This window comes from Oncorhynchus kisutch, linkage group LG29 (genome assembly GCF_002021735.2).
Source record: "Oncorhynchus kisutch isolate 150728-3 linkage group LG29, Okis_V2, whole genome shotgun sequence".
NCBI lineage: Eukaryota > Metazoa > Chordata > Actinopteri > Salmoniformes > Salmonidae > Oncorhynchus > Oncorhynchus kisutch.
In genome coordinates, this window is record NC_034202.2 from 18,656,832 (window position 1) to 18,674,872 (window position 18,041).

Here is an 18,041-nt window from a genome sequence, read left to right on the forward strand (position 1 = left end):
TTCAATTGAATTCATGAACTAAACATGGAAAGTAAACCAACAAATGGTTTGAAAAGATGAAAGGCTATGTAAAGATAGTGATTGTGAAGCAGGGTGAGAAAATTGTCGCCTATCAGTCACTCGTTACTTACGTGTAGGCTTTGCTGTAGCATCCTATGGAAAGACCCATGTCATAGCATAGTTATTCATATCTATTCAGCAAGAGGTTGATGATACCACCTGACAAATAATCCTGAGATAAATGCATTACGAAATAAATGAGGCGGTATTACAGAGGTCTATTCTGAGTACAGCATGACGAGATTACTATTGTTCCTCATCAAACATTCATCACTGCACTGCCACTACGAAACGTGAATCCCAAGGAGACATTAACATACGGACGGACACTGAAGAAAGTAGTGTGTTATATGGAGCAGTCTCAGTCAGTCGTAAATTCTGTTATAGAATGATTTGTAAAAATGCATCCTATATGCAATGGATTTTTTTTGTAATTTGTTTTTATCTGTGGTGTGCCTAGAGAAAGAGCGCAAAATAGTTCAATTCCATATTTTAAACTTGTTTTTGATATGTTGTGCTTAAAAAGAACAAAGCTCTGAGGTTTTCATCTGAGGAAAGTCCAAGACACACAAGAAAGTTATTGCTGTTGCCTCTAAAGAAAAATGTCTTAGATATAATATAATTCATTATGACAGGCTATGCCTGCTACTAATCTACAAGTTATTTAGGAAGAACATTAGATGGAATCCTGTTAAGACTATAGTTGGTGAGTGGATCATGTTCGATTCACTGTCATCCACGTAACAGGAGAACAAAAATGAAGATTAGTGCTTGATGAGCCCAAAATTGTCAAACAGCTAAATAAAACATTTGATTTTATTACGCTTATGACTTTTCCTTCCACGAACTCACGCCCATGTGAACTTTGCTTTAGTTTTATAACTTGAATGTCCTTCCCAATGTTGACTTGGGCATCGGAAATTGATGAGTCGGTCACCACTCCCATCTTCAATGTAAATAGCGACACACCGTGGTCACACTTCGTCATCACAAGGGATAACAGTGAACATACTGTACCAAATAAAACAAATAGAACAAAAGACACAACGGTATTGTGTCTGTTCAGAATTGATCCAAAGTTGACTGATTAATGTTTCATAGATTTTTGAGGAGCTGAAATAATATTGCATGATAAACTTTACCAGCTCAAATGTTTATTTAGACATACAGTGCCAATCAAAAATTGACACACCTAATCATTCAAGGGTTTATCTTTATTTTTACTATCTTCTACATTCTAGAATAATAGTGAGGACATCAAAGCTATGAAATAACACATTTGGAATCATGTAGTAACCAAAACAAGTGTTAAACAAAACAACACTTTGATGACAGCTTTGCACACTCTTGGCATTCTCTCAACCAGCTTCATGAGGTAGTCACCTGGAATGCATTTCAATTAACAGGTGTACCTTGTTAAAAGTTCATTCGTTTGAGGCAATCAGTTGTGTTGTGACAAGGTAGGGGTGTGGTATACAGAAGATAGCCCTATTTGGTAAAATACCAAGTTCATATAATGGCAAGAACAGCTCAAATAAGCAAAGAAAAACGACAGTCCATCATTACTTTAAGATATGAAGGTCAGTCAATCCGGAAAAGCTTCTTCATGTGCAGTCGCAAAAACCATCAAGCGCTCTCATGAGGACCGCCAAAGGAAAGGAAGACCCAGAGTTACATCTGCTGCAGAGGATAAGGTACTTTGATTGGTACTGTATAGAGAAACACAACAAGGGTAACAAAAACAAGAACATAATAAATGGGCTAAAACAAACAAAGCTGCAAACAGTCTTACCAAATTCAAAAGACCGATTACTTCAATTCTCAAATGTCCCTCTCCCGCATCACATCAGGAAATAAATTACAATGAAGGATAAAATGAGGCCATCAATACATGCTTGAGCAAGAGGTCCATAACAGATCAAATACAAAAAAAAGGTATCCACAGGAAGCAATGTCCAGGAGAGCCATACTGACAAAGGACTGCTCATGGAAAACACATTCTGTCACACTGTCCTCAGACAAGGTTAGAAATGGAGGGGAAGCCTGTGACCCTCATCTCTCCAGCCATTAGTCCAAAAACTATTTCTCAATAGTCAGTTAATTAAAACAGTCACCTAGTATGAATAAACCTGGATCTTCTATGGATGATAAACGACTCCTGCCCTCATCACACCGCCCTTGGAATCAGTTGACACGGCAGGCGCGGATCATCAGTAGCTGCAGGAGGATGAAGAGCGGTGAGACGATAGGACCAAACCACAGGTCGCGTGCCTGTTCCTGCTCAACCAACTTCTGGCACAGCAGCACCTCACACACCAGCTTGAGGCCGAGCACCATCAGCACCCACAGCAGCCTCAGCACTGCTAGCCTTTTCTCATTCTCCTGGTACAGCCGGATGGATACAATAGCCGTGAAGTAGGTGCTGAGGCCATCAACGGCAAACAGAGGGACGAAGACCAGCCACCAGCTCATGCCAGGGGCAAACAGGTCAGCCCGCAGCGCTACTAGCACACTGAAGACCAGCAGAGCCCCCAGGTGGAGGAAGAGCTCAAACGTGGCAAAGCCCAGCCATTGGACCAGCTCCTGCAGGGAGAACAGCATGGCCTTAGGGTGGAGGGAGTGGATTCAGGTGGACTGTTCAACCAGGGACTGAATGGGGCAGCCTCACTGGTTCTACTCAGGATATGTGACGTTTCCAGACTCAGGGTGGTAAAGTGTGAGGGAAGGGAGACATTGAGGTCTGGGCAGAAATCCACAGAAGGCAATAGGAAATGGCCCTTAACAAGGAACTGCTGCACAGACGATCAAGCACACCTACATCATTGAAGACAGAAGGGGGCAGAGGGGACGAAATACTGTGAGCCAATGAAGAGCTTCACATGTGGAGGATGTCTTCATGGAATCAAGTTGTTCTGCCTTTATTTAGAAACATAGACATTTTATTCAGAGCATGACAACAGTTTACAATGTATTGAAATTGACCTAATGTTACACTGTAAACATCAACAAAGTGACAGTATTTACTTCACTTCCCTTCCCTTTTACCAAGCTATATTGTAACACGCGTGAAGTTGATTGGAACAACTACCAAAAGTAGCAAACGTTGTTACAATCTCATTCTGTCTTCTAGACTAATATTAGTCTAGTAGTATGTGTCCTTCACAAATAGCCTACAATATATCAAGGGTTGATGACAGTATCCCAATAATGGACTAAAGGAACCTATCGTTACTCCTTATAGTCCAAGGACCTTACATGTTCTGTTAGAATCTAATTGGTTCTGGCAACCAAAACAGCCAAATACTCCATCTAAACGTGAATCGATTCTCAATAAACACTCAGAAAAGATTTTCCAGGTAAGCCCAATTCCCCATTAAATAACTAATGAAATCTCCTCAAAATGATCCAAAACAATGTTTCTAATACAAAATTCAATTAAAACATACTACCCCTTGCTCATCAGGAAACTTGTGTACGTTGTGATGGACATTACAATTGCTTCACAGGAGCCTGGCAAAATTATGTTTGTAGTGTAGTTAGCCACTGAATTCACTGTCAGCATGCAGTCAAAGCTATAACCACTTTAGAGCAAACTAGTGCTCTCAAATATTATCATAATGTCAATGTCCTAATATCAGATGGGAGTTGTATAAAAAAAAAATTGCTGCCGTTATATTGTAAAAATTCATGAAAACATGTCTTAATTTAACGCTGCAATATGTAACTTTTTGGACGAACCGACCAAATTCACATTGAAATGTGAGGGTAAACTAGTGAAATCAGTAATACTCTATTTGGGATCAACCAGTTCTAATTATTAGCTAGATTTGGTCGAAAACCATTCTCCAGCCTTGCGAAGCACATGTGCATCAAGTACGGAAAATGTGGGCTAGACATCTGGCAAAAACAACATATGGCAAAATACATGTGCATCTGGTGGACATACGGCCCAATGCTTACACAGCTGTTCGGAGCATGCTAGATAGCTAATTAGCGCAGGCGGTCGCCTCCTGTCTTCCGTAAACAAGCGCTTTAACGTGGAGATACGGTCACGTGGGAACACTAACCCTATCAAGGTGTGTATTTTTATTTTATTTTACTAGGTAAGTCAGTTAATACTAATTCTTATTTACAATGACGGTCTACTGGGGAACAGTGGGTTAACTGCCTTGCTCAGGGGCAGAACGACAGATTTGTACCTTGTCAGCTCGGGGATTCGATCTAGCAACCTATTGATTACTGGCCCAACACTCTTAACCTTTTTTTTTTTTTCTTGCTGATATGAAAGATAAGTCCTTATGCGTCCAAATCCGTACCGCAAGCAATGCATGTTAATGTTCAGACCGAGCGTCGGGGATCTTCACAAAACTCCCCCCTACAAGACGCCTTTTTCCAATTACTTATGTGTAATGTAATGGGACTGAGTCGTGATTAAAGACTACTGTACTATGGTGACAGTTGAAATCGTTCGCCAGCTAGCTAACTGCCTGGCTACATTCATAGTTTTAACTGACAACAATCGCTCACAAACGATTCCCGATAATGTTAGTCTAGCTAGCTGGTAAAATGCTTTATTGTCAGATCATTAGGCTGACGTTAGCTGAGCTACAATAAAGTTACAGCAAAGTACGTGGTTACAGTACTCGCACAATCAACAACTAGCTAGCTAAAGTTACCTCGTAGCCCTTACCATCTCATACTAGCTACAGATACGTTATCCATCTGTTCATGTGTCAAGTAATATGGGTTATTATAGGACATGACAAGGTTTAGCTTTTTTCCCATTTTTTAAATATTTTTTTTACCTCAATTCCGATTCAAGTGTCAGGTCTGCCTTTTCATAAGGTTTTCATTCCGTCACTTAAATCTACCGTGTACTATCGCGGGAACTTGCACGTTTACGGAACAATTTGTGCAGTGAGGTGTCTGCGTCTAGTGCAAGCCAAGGAGGACGGACGGACATACTGTACAAGGCAAGAACACCGAAATCCATGTATTTATTTTAGTAGAGTTAACATTGTTGTATGTTAATTAATGCCGACAAGTTACGTTTTTTTAATGTTGCAAGGTTTACAAATCTGCGGAATATGACCAGGAGGAGTTGCAAGTGTGTTTTCTAGTCGTGTGGTGCATGGGGCATATCATTGGCCCATTTGAGCACATGATTGTTGATAGTCAAAGTTAGCTTTCTGTCGTTCATTACATCTGTCGTTCGTCACATCCCGATATAAAACTGTTGTTTTACATCGGATTTTGCTTAGTTCTCATAAATGTAGACCTTGAATGTCAATGATCTTGAAATTATAGAATTAAAGCGATCTGCAATGGGCTTTCATAAATGTGAGCAATTATTCTGCCTCCAGCTGTGTGAAAGCAAGCATTATCACTGCTGTCACTCAGGGTCATCCAATTGTTTAGTTTAAGTCAGGTTATAGCCTAAACTACTCTCTCATTCCAATGCATCTCAGAAATGTGGGGGTGAATAAAGGTGACACTGTCAAACCTCTCTCTTTCTCTCAGCGCAAAGATGCAGCCGGTAGATTCTCTCCTCCACAGTGGCTATTTTCACGCAACACTCAGATGCTGGCAGAGCTGTGCCTCAGACTTGAGACCTGAGAATCTTATTTACCCCATCTTCGTCACGTAATGTCTCCTCTCCCACACAGACACTAGGATGTCGTCTTGATGTTGTGATACAAATGCCAGATTCCCCCGTGTCAAAGTCAGTTATACTGTGGGCTATATCTGAGTGGCTGTGTGTTTTTATGACATGGCAGCTTTCTTGTTCTTTTCTCCAACAGTGACAGTCCTGATGCTGTGGAGCCCATCGCTAGTCTACCAGGCCAGGCCAGGTAATGACTCCAGATAACCTGTTCATGTGGTTGATTATCTCATCTATGGTAATTGCTTATCTACACTAGGTACAGTAGTTGAATACCCATAATGTCCTGTTAATGTGTCATTTGTTGTAATCAAATGTTAAAACATAAATTACTTTGAAAGATCATTTTTATTCAGTCTTTGTTTCAAAGTGATCTGAGAGTGGGAATGAGTGGGGGATGGGAACCATTGAGATCAAGGCTGTGACCTCCAGATAAGTACTGTGAGGCAGGGTGGATCCAGATAAGGAGAGAATCCGTTAGCTGTTTGTCCCACACAACCCTCCCTGCTCATGCACCATTTGGTTACAATAAAATAGGCTGTAATATAATACTGAGGCCTAAGCCTTGGTATTAGGGGCGGCAGGGTAGCCTAGTGGTTAGAGCGTTGGACTAATAACTGGAAGGTTGCAAGTTCAAATCCCAGAGCTGACAAGGTACAAATCAGGCAGTTAACCCACTGTTCCTAGGCTGTCATTGAAAATAAGAATTTGTTCTTAACTGACTTGCCTAGTTAAATAAAGGTTAAACTATTATGTGTCAGTGTTGAAATGACTGTTAATAGTTCTCTCACTCAGTCTGATTTGGTTTGTTGACCAAAACAAATGTTATTTTAGGCTATAGAGATCAAATGCATCCCAGTGCATTGTAATGAAGTGCCACTTTGTAATTGCTTGCCTCAAAGTGGTATTGAATTAGCACTTTAGTTTGTCCATTCCCTGTGTCCCCCCTCAATCTCTTTTTCTCCCAACAGATATGGAGTGAATAAACTGGAAGGCATGCTACGCCCCCTTGTGGAGAAAGGCTTGAAGTGTGTGCTGATTTTCGGCGTGCCTGCCAAAATCGCTAAGGTACAGTAAAGTATATGCATTCGTAAAATGTGTATTTTCTTTTGCCACATCAACTCTGAAGGGCTTATGACTGCAACCTTGCACACTGTCATAACGTTGACCTTTCTTCTCAGGATGAGAGGGGTTCGGGTGCAGACACAGGTGATACTCCGGCAGTATTGGCTGTGAAGAAGATAAGCTCTCTGTTCCCTGACCTGCTGATGGCCTGTGATGTCTGCCTCTGTCCCTACACCTCACATGGACACTGTGGTCAGTCACTCTCTATCACATCTTTTCGCCTACAACAAATGCAAATCTAACTTCCTTTGATTAACACTACAGTGTTATAAGACTGCACTCTGATTCGCCCTCAGGAATCTTGCGGGAGGATGGCACTCTGGACAATGGTGCCAGTTGCCAGCGTCTGGCAGAAGTGGCATTGGCCTACGCCCGTGCTGGTGAGTCTGGTCACTCCTCCCCCCTCTGTTATCTACTCTCACTTCTAAAAATAGGGTACTGGACCGATGTTGATACTGCTCAATGGGGCACCACACCCATGTCATTGGGATCTCTTGTTCGTCTCGTACAGGCTGTCACATCATTGCACCCTCTGATATGATGGATGGGCGAGTGGGAGCCATCAAACAATCACTGATGTCCAATGACATGGGCAACAAGGTAACAGATGGGAGCACTAGTTTGTACATAACCTTATATTCATATGAACTCAATAAGGAAAGGAAAGCATTTGCCATAAGGAAACCCTTAGTAAAGAAGCCATTAAGGCTGAATCTCCTGGGGAAAAAAAGTTATGTTTTTCCTCCTTCCCCCCCAGGTTTCTGTACTAAGCTACAGTGCTAAATTTGCTTCCTGTTACTATGGTCCCTTCAGGTAACTAATGATTGTAAAACCAAGTATGGACAGAAAAGGCATTTACTTACCAGTTATTATTTGACAGGATGCTCTAAGGAAGCTCTGTTTTTTGTGTGTGTGTAGAGATGCAGCACAGTCCACACCAGCATTTGGAGACCGGCGTTGTTATCAGCTGCCACCTGGTGCAAGGGGCCTGGCACTGCGAGCTGTGGTAAGAGTGTCTGAATTGCATGCATGTGTATGAAAGGTAGAGAGAGTGTGTTTTTGTCAGAGCTAGTCAATTTACCCAGGTGGTTGAGGTTTTGTTTTATGTTTTTTCTCTCAGGACAGAGATGTCAAGGAGGGGGCAGATATGCTGATGGTGAAGCCAGGACTGCCCTATCTGGACATAGTGAGGGAGGTCAAAGACAAGGTTAGTATGTTCTGACTAATTTCTCTCTGCATGGTTAGAGTTTCAGGCTTCAGGATCAGTATCGATAGTTTCAGCGAAATAACCAAACATTAAGTTCACATCCAAGGGTACACACACAAGCCTATCATTAGTTGTTATGAAGACTACAAAACCCTTCTGCTTTTACCTGCTCCATATTTTTCTCACCACCCTCCTCTGCTCCCTTCCAGCACCCCAATCACCCACTGGCGGTGTATAACGTGTCAGGGGAGTTTGCCATGCTGTGGCATGGAGCTCAGGCTGGAGCCTTTGACCTGCGCACCGCTGTACTGGAGTCTATGACCGCCTTCCGCAGGGCAGGTGAGAGGGGAAGGAAGTCATTGGGTCTGGAGGAACAGTGCTCTGTTCTCTATAGAGAAAGAATGAGTTCTACTGCTCTAGTTTTATATTCTTCCCTTTAGGTGCTGACATCATCATCACCTACTACGCACCTCAACTGCTCACCTGGCTGAAAGAGTAACAGACAGAAGGATGGACCTACGGATTGACATGCGATTAGCTCCTTTTTACCAAGCTGTTCAATGCTGAACTACACTGACAAATGGGGTCTACTGAAGCCAAACTGACATGTGAGAACAGGCAATCTATCTTCATACATTCATTTACAGTTTATTTTTCTATATAACATTGATATTTTGTTCTGGGACTCTTTTTTTTAATCATGTGCAGCAACCACAAATTCTCACCAAAGATGGTATTCTTCTAGCTTGTAACCACAGCATATCAAATAAGGTTTGAAGGGTTAGCCTAATGTTAGCTTTTACAGTCCTGTTTTTTTTCATCTATCTGTTGATTGTCTTGGTGGGTTTATGGGTATTTTTTACTATTCTATAGTTTTCCAAATTGAGTAATTATGGACTTTTTATTTTATTCTGTGCCTTCTGTAATAGCCACTCTGGCTTCAGCACTGATATTTACTAGTGTTTGTAAAGTTGGGTTAAGAAACCTGTAAAGCTCTTATTGACCAGGGTAAATGGACCTATCCAATGTCCACATTTTTTGGGATAACAACAATAAAGCTACAATCGAGTTTGAAATATGGTCCATAGACTTACTTTTGTTTTATTACGTATACCTTTATTCATTTTTTACTTAAAGGAAATAATACAATAATGAGGCTACAGTATATAGGAGTACCAGTACTGAGTCAATGTGCAGGGGGGTACTTTTGTAGTTGAGGTAATTGGGGTAATATGTACATGTAGGTAGGGGTAAAAGGGACTAGGCAATCAGGATAGATAGAGTAAAAGTGTGTGTGTTTGAGTGTCCATTGAGTGCATAGAGCTAGTGCTAAATAAATAGGGGATCAATGTAAATAGTCTGGGTAGCCATTTGATTAACTGTTCAGCAGTCTTATGGCTTGAGGGTGGAAGCTGTTTAGAAGCCTCGACTTGGCTCTCTGGTACCACTTGCCATGTGGTAGCAGAGACAACAGTCTATGACTACAATTTTAAGCGCCTTCCTCGGACACCTCCTGTTATAGAGGTCCTGGATGGCAGGGAGCTAGGCCTCAGTGATGTACTGGAACGTGTGCACGCACTACCCTCTGTAGCACCTTACGGTCAGATGCCAAGCAATTGCCATACCAAGCAGTGATGTAGCCAGTCAAGATGCTCTCAATTGTGCAGCTGTATGACTTTGAGAGTCTGAGAGCCCATCTTTACAGCCTTCTGAGGGGGAAGAGGCATTGTCATGCCTTCTTTACGGCTGTGTTTGGACCATGACAGGACCTGCTCCCTATAGGCCCTCATCGTCGTCAGTGATCAGGCCTACCACCAGGAGTCATTAGCAAGCTTAATGATTTTTGTATTTTATTAGGATCCCCATTAGCTGTTGCGAAAGCAGCTCCTGTTCCTGGGGTCCACACAAAACAAGTAACATGACATAGACAACAGAACTACATACGTTTCAAAACGGCACACATAGTCCACATATAAATACATACAAAATATCTTGGTCAAATAGGGGAGAGGCGTTGTGCCGTAAGGTGTTGGTTTATGTTTTTTTAAACCAGATTCTGTTCATTTGAGCAATAATGGCTTTATATAATACAGTACACTTTTTTGAATTTGTTCTGGATTTGGGAACTGTGAAAATACCCCTGGTGGCATGTGGGGTAAGTGTGTGTGTCAGAGCTGTGTGTAAGTTGAGTATGCAAACTATTTGGAATTTAACGTTTCTTATTAAAAATAAAAGTCAGTCTCTCCTCGACTCTTAGCGAAGAGCGACTGGCATGCATAGTATTTACAGTGCCTTGCACTCGGCCCCCTTGAACTTTGCGACCTTTTGCCACATTTCAGGCTTCAAACATAAAGATATAAAACTGTATTTTTTTGTGAAGAATCAACAACAAGTGGGACACAATCATGAAGTGGAACGACATTTATTGGATATTTCAAACTTTTTTAACAAATCAAAAACTGAAAAATTGGGCGTGCAAAATTATTCAGCCCCCTTAAGTTAATACTTTGTAGCGCCACCTTTTGCTGCGATTACAGCTGAAAGTCGCTTGGGGTATGTCTCTATCAGTTTTGCACATCGAGAGACTGAAATTCTTTCCCATTCCTCCTTGCAAAACAGCTCGAGCTCAGTGAGGTTGGATGGAGAGCATTTGTGAACAGCAGTTTTCAGTTCTTTCCACAGATTCTCTATTGGATTCAGGTCTGGACTTTGACTTGGCCATTCTAACACCTGGATATGTTTATTTTTGAACCATTCCATTGTAGATTTTGCTTTATGTTTTGGATCATTGTCTTGTTGGAAGACAAATCTCCGTCCCAGTCTCAGGTCTTTTGCAGACTCCATCAGGTTTTCTTCCAGAATGGTCCTGTATTTGGCTCCATCCATCTTCCCATCAATTTTAACCATCTTCCCTGTCCCTGCTGAAGAAAAGCAGGCCCAAACCATGATGCTGCCACCACCATGTTTGACAGTGGGGATGGTGTGTTCAGGGTGATGAGCTGTGTTGCTTTTACGCCAAACATAACATTTGCATTGTTGCCAAAAAGTTCAATTGTGGTTTCATCTGACCAGAGCACCTTCTTCCACATGTTGGGTGTGTCTCCCAGGTGGCTTGTGGCAAACTTTAAACTACACTTTTTATGGATATCTTTAAGAAATGGCTTTCTTCTTGCCACTCTTCCATAAAGGCCAGATTTGTGCAATATACAACTGATTGTTGTCCTATGGACAGAGTCTCCCACCTCAGCTGTAGATCTCTGCAGTTCATCCAGAGTGATCATGGGCCTCTTGGCTGCATCTCTGATCAGTCTTCTCCTTGTATGAGCTGAAAGTTTAGAGGGACGGCCAGGTCTTGGTAGATTTGCAGTGGTCTGATACTCCTTCCATTTCAATATTGTCGCTTGCACAGTGCTCCTTGGGATGTTTAAAGCTTGGGAAATCTTTTTGTATCCAAATCCGGCTTTAAACTTCTTCACAACAGTATCTCGGACCTGCCTGGTGTGTTCCTTGTTCTTCATGATGCTCTCTGCGCTTTTAACGGACCTCTGAGACTATCACAGTGCAGGTGCATTTATACGGAGACTTGATTACACACAGGTGGATTGTATTTATCATCATTAGTCATTTAGGTCAACATTGGATCATTCAGAGATCCTCACTGAACTTCTGGAAAGAGTTTGCTGCACTGAAAGTAAAGGGGCTGAATAATTTTGCACGCCCAATTTTTCAGTTTTTGATTTGTTAAAAAAGTTTGAAATATCCAATAAATGTCGTTCCACTTCATGATTGTGTCCCACTTGTTGTTGATTCTTCACAAAAAAATACAGTTTTTTATATCTTTATGTTTGAAGCCTGAAATGTGGCAAAAGGTCGCAAAGTTCAAGGGGCCCGAATACTTTCGCAAGGCACTGTATATTAGCCCTCTGATTACAATGAAGAGCAAGACGTGCCGCTCTGTTCGTTGGAGTCATGGGTGGCCACGCAGTTGTGGGTAAACTGAGTACAGGAGGGGTCTCCGTGTTGTTGGTCAGTGTGGCAGATGTGTTGTTGCCTACCCTCAGCACCTGGTGTCGGCCCGTCAGGAAGTCTGATCCAGTTAGAGGGATGTGTTCAGTCCCAGTTTCCTTAGCAATAGTAATGCGCTTGGAGGGCACTATTGTGGTGAACGCTGAGCAGTAGTCAATGAATAGCATTCTCACATAGGTGTTATTTTTGTCCAGGTGTAGCTACTTGGACATAAATAATGGACATTGTCGAACAAATCAAACATTTTATTGTGGAACTAGGATTCCTGGGAGTGCATTCTGATGAAGATCAAAGGTAAGGGAATATTTAAATTATTATTTCTGTTGAATCAAACATGGCGGATAAAAAATAACTTCTCAGCGCCATTCTCAGATTATTGCATGTTTTGCTTTTTCCGTAAAGTTTTTTTGAAATCTGACACAGCGGTTGCATTAAGGAGAGGTATATCTATAATTCCATGTGTAACACTTGTATTTTCATCAACATTTATGATGACTATTTCTGTAAATTTGATGTGGCTATGCAAAATCACTGGATGTTTTTGGAACTAGTGAACGTAACGCGCCAATGTAAACCCAGATTTTTTTTACATTGAAATATGAACTTTATCAAACAAAACATACATGTATTGTGTAACATGAAGTCCTATGAGTGTCATCTGATGAAGATCATCAAAGGTTAGTGATTCATTTTCTCTTTGTGCTTTTTGTGATTCCTCTTTTTGGCTGGAAAAATGGCTGTGTTTTTCTGTGAGTTAGTGTTGGCCTAACAATCGTTTGTGGTGCTTTCGCTGTAAAGCCTATTTGAAATCGGACACTGTGGTGAGATTAACAACAAGATTCCATTTAAAACGGTATAAAATACATGTATGTTTGAGGAATTTTTATTGAGATTTCTGTTGTTTTGAATTTGGCCCCTGCACTTTCACTGGCTGTTGTCATATCAATCCTGTTAACGGGATTGCAGCCCTAAACAGTTTTAAGCTCATCTTTCTATGATTGACATTATTATAGCATATATACTAGGGCCCTTCACTAGGACAGCAAATATGTTTATTTTGCACCCAGTGAAATTCAAAGCTCTATTTGTCATCTATAATTGCCCCTTCTACATTTTCATACACGAAATTGTGTAGTAGACCTTTACAGTAGATCACAGTTCAGATTATTAACACAATCCTGCAAATGTGTCTACCTACAAGGACAACCAGCATAGCTATATGACAGCCTGGTAAAATACAACCTAAAACGTGATCGGAGTGGTAACTCCTTGGCCAATGGAGAAAAAAAAATACAAACCATTCTCTTATAGGTGTCTTGTTTTAATGAGCATAGAAGACTGTTAAATTACTTAATTAATTTAATATTGCATAACTCTTATTTTGGTTAAATATTGAGTAAACAAAACTGGTATATTACACTTGTTTGCTGTATAATCGTAATTTTGCTGAGTCACAACATGGCTTGGCTTCAGAAGATGGTTTTGGTCATAGACTGTATGGGTTATAGACCCTTTACACCCCGACCCGAGTACTCTGTTCTGCCACCTCTGAGCCCTCATAAAACTGTGCGTAGGATTCACTCAAAAGGTGGCGTACGGACGAAACACAGAAGGTGCTTACGCACAAAAAATATTCTGATTTATAACACAGTGCGCACCCATGTCCCACGCCGGTTTCCCTTCACAAATCACAATCAACTCGAAATTTGGCGCACGTGAGCGAGCGTCTTGACCCAACCCTTTTAATGCTCATAGTTGCCTATAAATAGTCAGTGAAACGCCCCTAATTAATATTCAGCCATACTGACTTTCATGACGGCAAAGCACGGCAGAAAGGCAAAAAAAAGAAATTGAAGTTCTTGAAGGGGAGGTTGAAGCAAGAACAAATATATTGTTTGGTGGACACAGTGTGGGCATTACAAATGCCAAAAAGCGTTAGTGGCAGCATGTGGCGGACGCTGTGAATGCAGAAGGTAAAAAGACGTGGTCCGACAAAAGTGGAGGCCGAAAGGCGCATAGCTGTACACAGACAGTGTTTGCCACGAACCGGGACACCGGAGCTCAACCCCCTTGATGGGCGACTTGCCAGTTTTATAGGGGAATCCCACCTGAGTGGAGTAGCGACGGAGGAGGACACGGACATGCAGGACGTACCGGATGACCCAGGTATGTAACTAGTATCCCCTCGTTTGAAAAGAGTCAACCAAATGCATTCAAGTTGTTTAAACATTTTATTTACACAAACAATTGTGACTTTGTTTCTAGTCCCTGAGTGTTCCAGCGGGGCCGGTGGTGCTGCAGCTGAGTAAGAGCTGAGTGCCCGGTGGTGCTGCAGCTGAGTAAGAGCTGAGTGCGCCTCCACTGCAAACCCAGAGACACCATCGACGCTATTAACGAGGTTGCCAAGGAATTGAAGTGGGACAGGCACGGCTTGGTTTCTGCGGGTGTAACCGATGTAAAATTGTTAGTTAGTGGGGTGCGCGCTAACAGCGTTTCAATCGGTGACGTCACTCGCTCTGAGACCTTGAAGTGGTTGCAGAGGGTCCATGGTTCGAGCCCAGGTTGGGGCGAGGAGAGGGACGGAAGCCACACTGTTACATGGGTGCTTCTCTGTAAAGCTGGGCCCAGTACAGCACAGAGATCCAAGAGAACAGTTCTTGGTAATTGGAACCGGCTCATAAGCCACTCATTGGGCAGTAAATCTTCCATTCGCCAAATCTTTTGACAGTGCTAATGCAGCCATTGTGCGTCGTTACGCATTGTAATTGCATGCCTTGTTATACCCACCCATTTGATTGTCAAAGCTACCCAATTGCGTAACACCGTCAGGTGTGGTAATTACCCTGATTGTAACTGACAATGACAGGGCCATTATCACATTGACAGTTTTGCGCAACGAACATGTGACATATCTGCCCGACTGAGGCATTGAAAACAGCATCAGTTTAAACGTAATTTGTCCTACTGTTCACCTTATTATTTATGAGCATACATTTCATAACATTCAAGTATGGTTTAATAATTATGGAGCCAATTAAATATGCTTCCCGATTAAACTGTACAACATATTTGAGGGTTTATTTTGCTTAAACATTTCTCCGTTTATTTATTATCTTAAGTCATGTTTTTTGTGTGCTCGCCAGGGAACTCATATGTAATATTTCGATTTATTTTACACAATGGTATCAATTTCGAATCGTTTCTCGAGTTTCATCCTTATGCCATTGGAGAAAGTATAACCTGCGACTCCGATTTATGTGCGTACCTGTGGGTCAAAGTATCCGTGGAGGACCGTACATTCTCCCGTCAAGTTTGTTTTTCTGCTCCCGCTCATCCCAGAGAGGAAGAGGCGACGCGGGAGGGATAATTTGGCCAAAAAACTGTCTTCGCCAGCAGGTGGCGATGTTTCTTTTCGGTCACCAAGCGAGGAGTTTTTGTGTGGCGGTCAATAAAAGTGTCGAATTTGGTCAAAAACAAAAAAGTAATAGCTTATTTGCTACGTGACGTTTAATTGATCGAATATACGTTTCGTAATGCTTAGGTTATGAGTGTACGAATGTAAGTAGGACACGTGACATCCCGGCAACTTTGGAGAAAAAAAAACACATCGGAGTTATCTCAAGATGGCTATGCATATAGTAGCATAGCATCTTTTTTTTAAATTATTAACAAATCAATACAGGAAGTACATGTGGGAACGTGTGTGTGTGTATATATATATATATATATATATACAAAGGACGATGGGGGTGGGGCGAGGGGTTACAATATCAAATAACACAAGGACCTTAAGGGACATACATAGAATAAGTGTAACAGCTTATTTGTTAGTGTATTTAATTGTCTTAAAATTACAGTTCAATTTATTTTTATAAGGTAAGAAAATGTGGTGTTTTGTTAGTAAATTTACATTTGTGAATATGAAATTTGTCCAAAAGAAGAATGAAATTAATTACAATGTTTCAGCTTATTTCTATCATAGGAAAAATAATCCAAATAGTAAATCTCTCCACAATAGTGTAGAAGATCTTCATAAATGTGTTCAATTATAAATCTACTGATGTCTTGTCACAGTTTTCTTACATCTTTTTTGGCATTGTATTCATGTAACACTGTTTATGGGTGGTCATTACAAAAGGAGTAATTTGAGTTGATGTTTTCCTTAAACTCCTTCATATAATGGTTGGCAGGATAATATTTATGAATAATTTTAAAGGAAACTTCCTTCATTTTGTTAACAAGTACGTATGTGTGTGGCAACATCCAAACTTTTCCCCAAAATATATTATCAGTAAATCCATTCCAATAAGGCATGACATAAGGTGTATATATAGATACAACATCCTGCTGACACAAGGTTCGTATCGCTCTGTTGTTGAATGGACCAAAAAATTATCAAATCTATCCTACTGATGAGTCAACAGGGTCAATGGAAGGTAGGCGCTGAGGGTCAGGTCTTGACACGTTCCTGAATAATAAAGCAACACCTGAGGAAATGGCATCTAAAACAATTGCAAAATCTTTAGGTGTTATATGGACTTTGTAAAGTGATAAGAATTCCTTATAACTGAGTAAAAGACCCTCTGAATTTACCAGTTGGCTCACCAATAGGATATTATTTCAGAACCAATATTCAAAAACAAAGAAGTATTTTTATACAATATATCCCGATTATTCCATATATAATATCTGTGTGGAGAAAAATTCTGCCTTATAAATTAAGGACCATGACAAGAAAACCTGACTATGAAAAGCAGAAAGTTTCACTGGAACTTTGTCAATATTATAATAGCAAACCAACATGAAGTTAAAGGCCACCAAAAGTAGAGAAGACATGATGAGGAATAAAATTCCACATAGAAGTGGGTCTTCTTAGGAATTGTTTTATCCAGTTGATCTTAAACGTATTTAAGGTAGTAAAGTCCAGAAAATTCAGCCCACCATTCTCATAAGTGTTCATTACAACATTGTTCCTAATGTAATGGGTACGGTTTCTCCACAGAAAGTTGAAAAGCACCTGGTCTATCTCCTTGCTTATTTTACTGTCAAGATATAAAGATAGAGCGCCATATGTTAGTCTAGAGATACCTTCAGCCTTGGTTATTAGGACTCTTCCTTTTAAAGATAAGTCCCTCTGTAGCCATTGATTTAGCTTCTTCTGGGTTTTTTATTTTAATTAAGAGGGTTAAAATTTAGTAAGCCTCTAGACTTCTGATTCTTTAATGGTTATGCCTAAATATGTAAGTTCTTCTTTTACTGGAATACCATAATATGAAGGTGTCACACAATCTTTGACAGCCATGAGTTCACATTTATTAATGTTAAGATATAGACCAGACGCTTTGGAAAAGGATTGTATCACATTGATCGACATGCGAATTTGGTTAGCATCTCTCAGAAAAAGTGTAGTATCGCTTATAATAATTTCTCTACCAGCTATGGAAATACCTTGTACAGGACTATTATTTAAAGAATTTGTAAGAAGTTGGGTGATTAATAAAAACAGGTACGGAGAGAGGACAACCTTGCCTAATTCCTCTCTTTAACTCAAATCTAGGTGCGGTGCCATATTTCAATTTGATAGAGCTGTTACCATTTGCATAGAGAGTCTTAATAGCCTTACAGAAAAAATCCCCAAAGCCAAGTCTCTCAAGGGAGTGGAAGAGAAACTGATGCTCTACTGTGTCAAATGCTTTATAAAAATCTAAAAAATAATATGAAGCTATCCTCGGTTATTAGGACTGAGTAGTCACATATGTCTAATACTAGTCTGATATTGTTAGAATTATGTCTGTTCCTCATAAACCCAGACTGTGTTTCATCAATGATTGCATCCAGGACTTCTTTAATTCTTTTTAAGGCTAATATATTATCGTCATTATTAAGAAGACAAATTGGATGCCAGTTATCAATGAGTAGAACTTATTTTTTAGGCTTATGTATCAGTGTTATTAACCCCTG

At 40.7% G+C, this 18,041-nt stretch overlaps 2 protein-coding genes and 1 long non-coding RNA gene across 8 annotated transcripts; 2 read left to right on the forward strand and 1 right to left on the reverse strand.

The window, feature by feature from the left end:
* Positions 1 to 1,192: 1,192 nt before the first annotated feature.
* LOC109873945 (transmembrane protein 203-like) lies at positions 1,193 to 4,970 on the reverse strand. Of its 4 annotated transcripts, none has more exons than XM_020465644.2 (3): positions 4,866 to 4,969; positions 3,510 to 3,570; positions 1,193 to 2,874 (listed from the first exon to the last, which is right to left on the reverse strand). In XM_020465644.2, exon 3 carries the CDS (start codon positions 2,659 to 2,661, stop codon positions 2,245 to 2,247), a length of 417 nt encoding a protein of 138 aa, XP_020321233.1. In that variant the 5' UTR covers positions 2,662 to 2,874; positions 3,510 to 3,570; positions 4,866 to 4,969; the 3' UTR covers positions 1,193 to 2,244. The 4 variants fall into 4 exon arrangements, 3 of the variants coding, with proteins under 3 accessions (XP_020321233.1, XP_020321232.1, XP_031665038.1); XR_004206150.1 differs by lacking the exon at positions 3,510 to 3,570 and having other exon boundaries at positions 1,720 to 1,769; positions 2,175 to 2,976; positions 4,866 to 4,970; XM_020465643.2 differs by lacking the exon at positions 3,510 to 3,570 and having other exon boundaries at positions 4,866 to 4,967.
* LOC109873944 (delta-aminolevulinic acid dehydratase-like) lies at positions 3,977 to 9,137 on the forward strand. Of its 3 annotated transcripts, none has more exons than XM_020465641.2 (12): positions 3,977 to 4,136; positions 5,581 to 5,703; positions 5,862 to 5,912; positions 6,694 to 6,790; positions 6,904 to 7,039; positions 7,144 to 7,227; positions 7,359 to 7,447; positions 7,605 to 7,660; positions 7,766 to 7,853; positions 7,968 to 8,054; positions 8,264 to 8,393; positions 8,495 to 9,137. In XM_020465641.2, the coding sequence occupies exons 2-12, from the start codon at positions 5,588 to 5,590 to the stop codon at positions 8,551 to 8,553; spliced, it is 993 nt and encodes a 330-aa protein (XP_020321230.1). In that variant the 5' UTR covers positions 3,977 to 4,136; positions 5,581 to 5,587; the 3' UTR covers positions 8,554 to 9,137. The 3 variants fall into 3 exon arrangements, with proteins under 3 accessions (XP_020321230.1, XP_031665037.1, XP_020321229.1); XM_020465640.2 differs by lacking the exon at positions 3,977 to 4,136 and adding an exon at positions 4,325 to 5,033; XM_031809177.1 differs by lacking the exon at positions 5,581 to 5,703 and having other exon boundaries at positions 4,001 to 4,136.
* A 4,710-nt stretch (positions 9,138 to 13,847) lies between these two features.
* Positions 13,848 to 15,162, forward strand: LOC116358291 (uncharacterized). Its single transcript, XR_004206174.1, has 2 exons — positions 13,848 to 14,246; positions 14,346 to 15,162. It is a non-coding gene; the product is annotated as an uncharacterized LOC116358291 (long non-coding RNA).
* The last annotated feature ends 2,879 nt before the right edge of the window (positions 15,163 to 18,041 follow it).

Excerpts from the sequence above, each read along its gene's own strand:
- LOC109873945 (XM_020465644.2), bottom strand. The coding sequence starts at position 2,661 with ATGCTGTTCTCCCTGCAGGAGCTGGTCCAATGGCTGGGCTTTGCCACG.
- LOC109873944 (XM_020465641.2), top strand. The coding sequence starts at position 5,588 with ATGCAGCCGGTAGATTCTCTCCTCCACAGTGGCTATTTTCACGCAACA. Across the intron at positions 5,704-5,861 it reads ATTTACCCCATCTTCGTCAC|TGACAGTCCTGATGCTGTGG; the intron begins GTAATGTCTCCT and ends TTTCTCCAACAG. Across the intron at positions 7,448-7,604 it reads CCAATGACATGGGCAACAAG|GTTTCTGTACTAAGCTACAG; the intron begins GTAACAGATGGG and ends CTTCCCCCCCAG.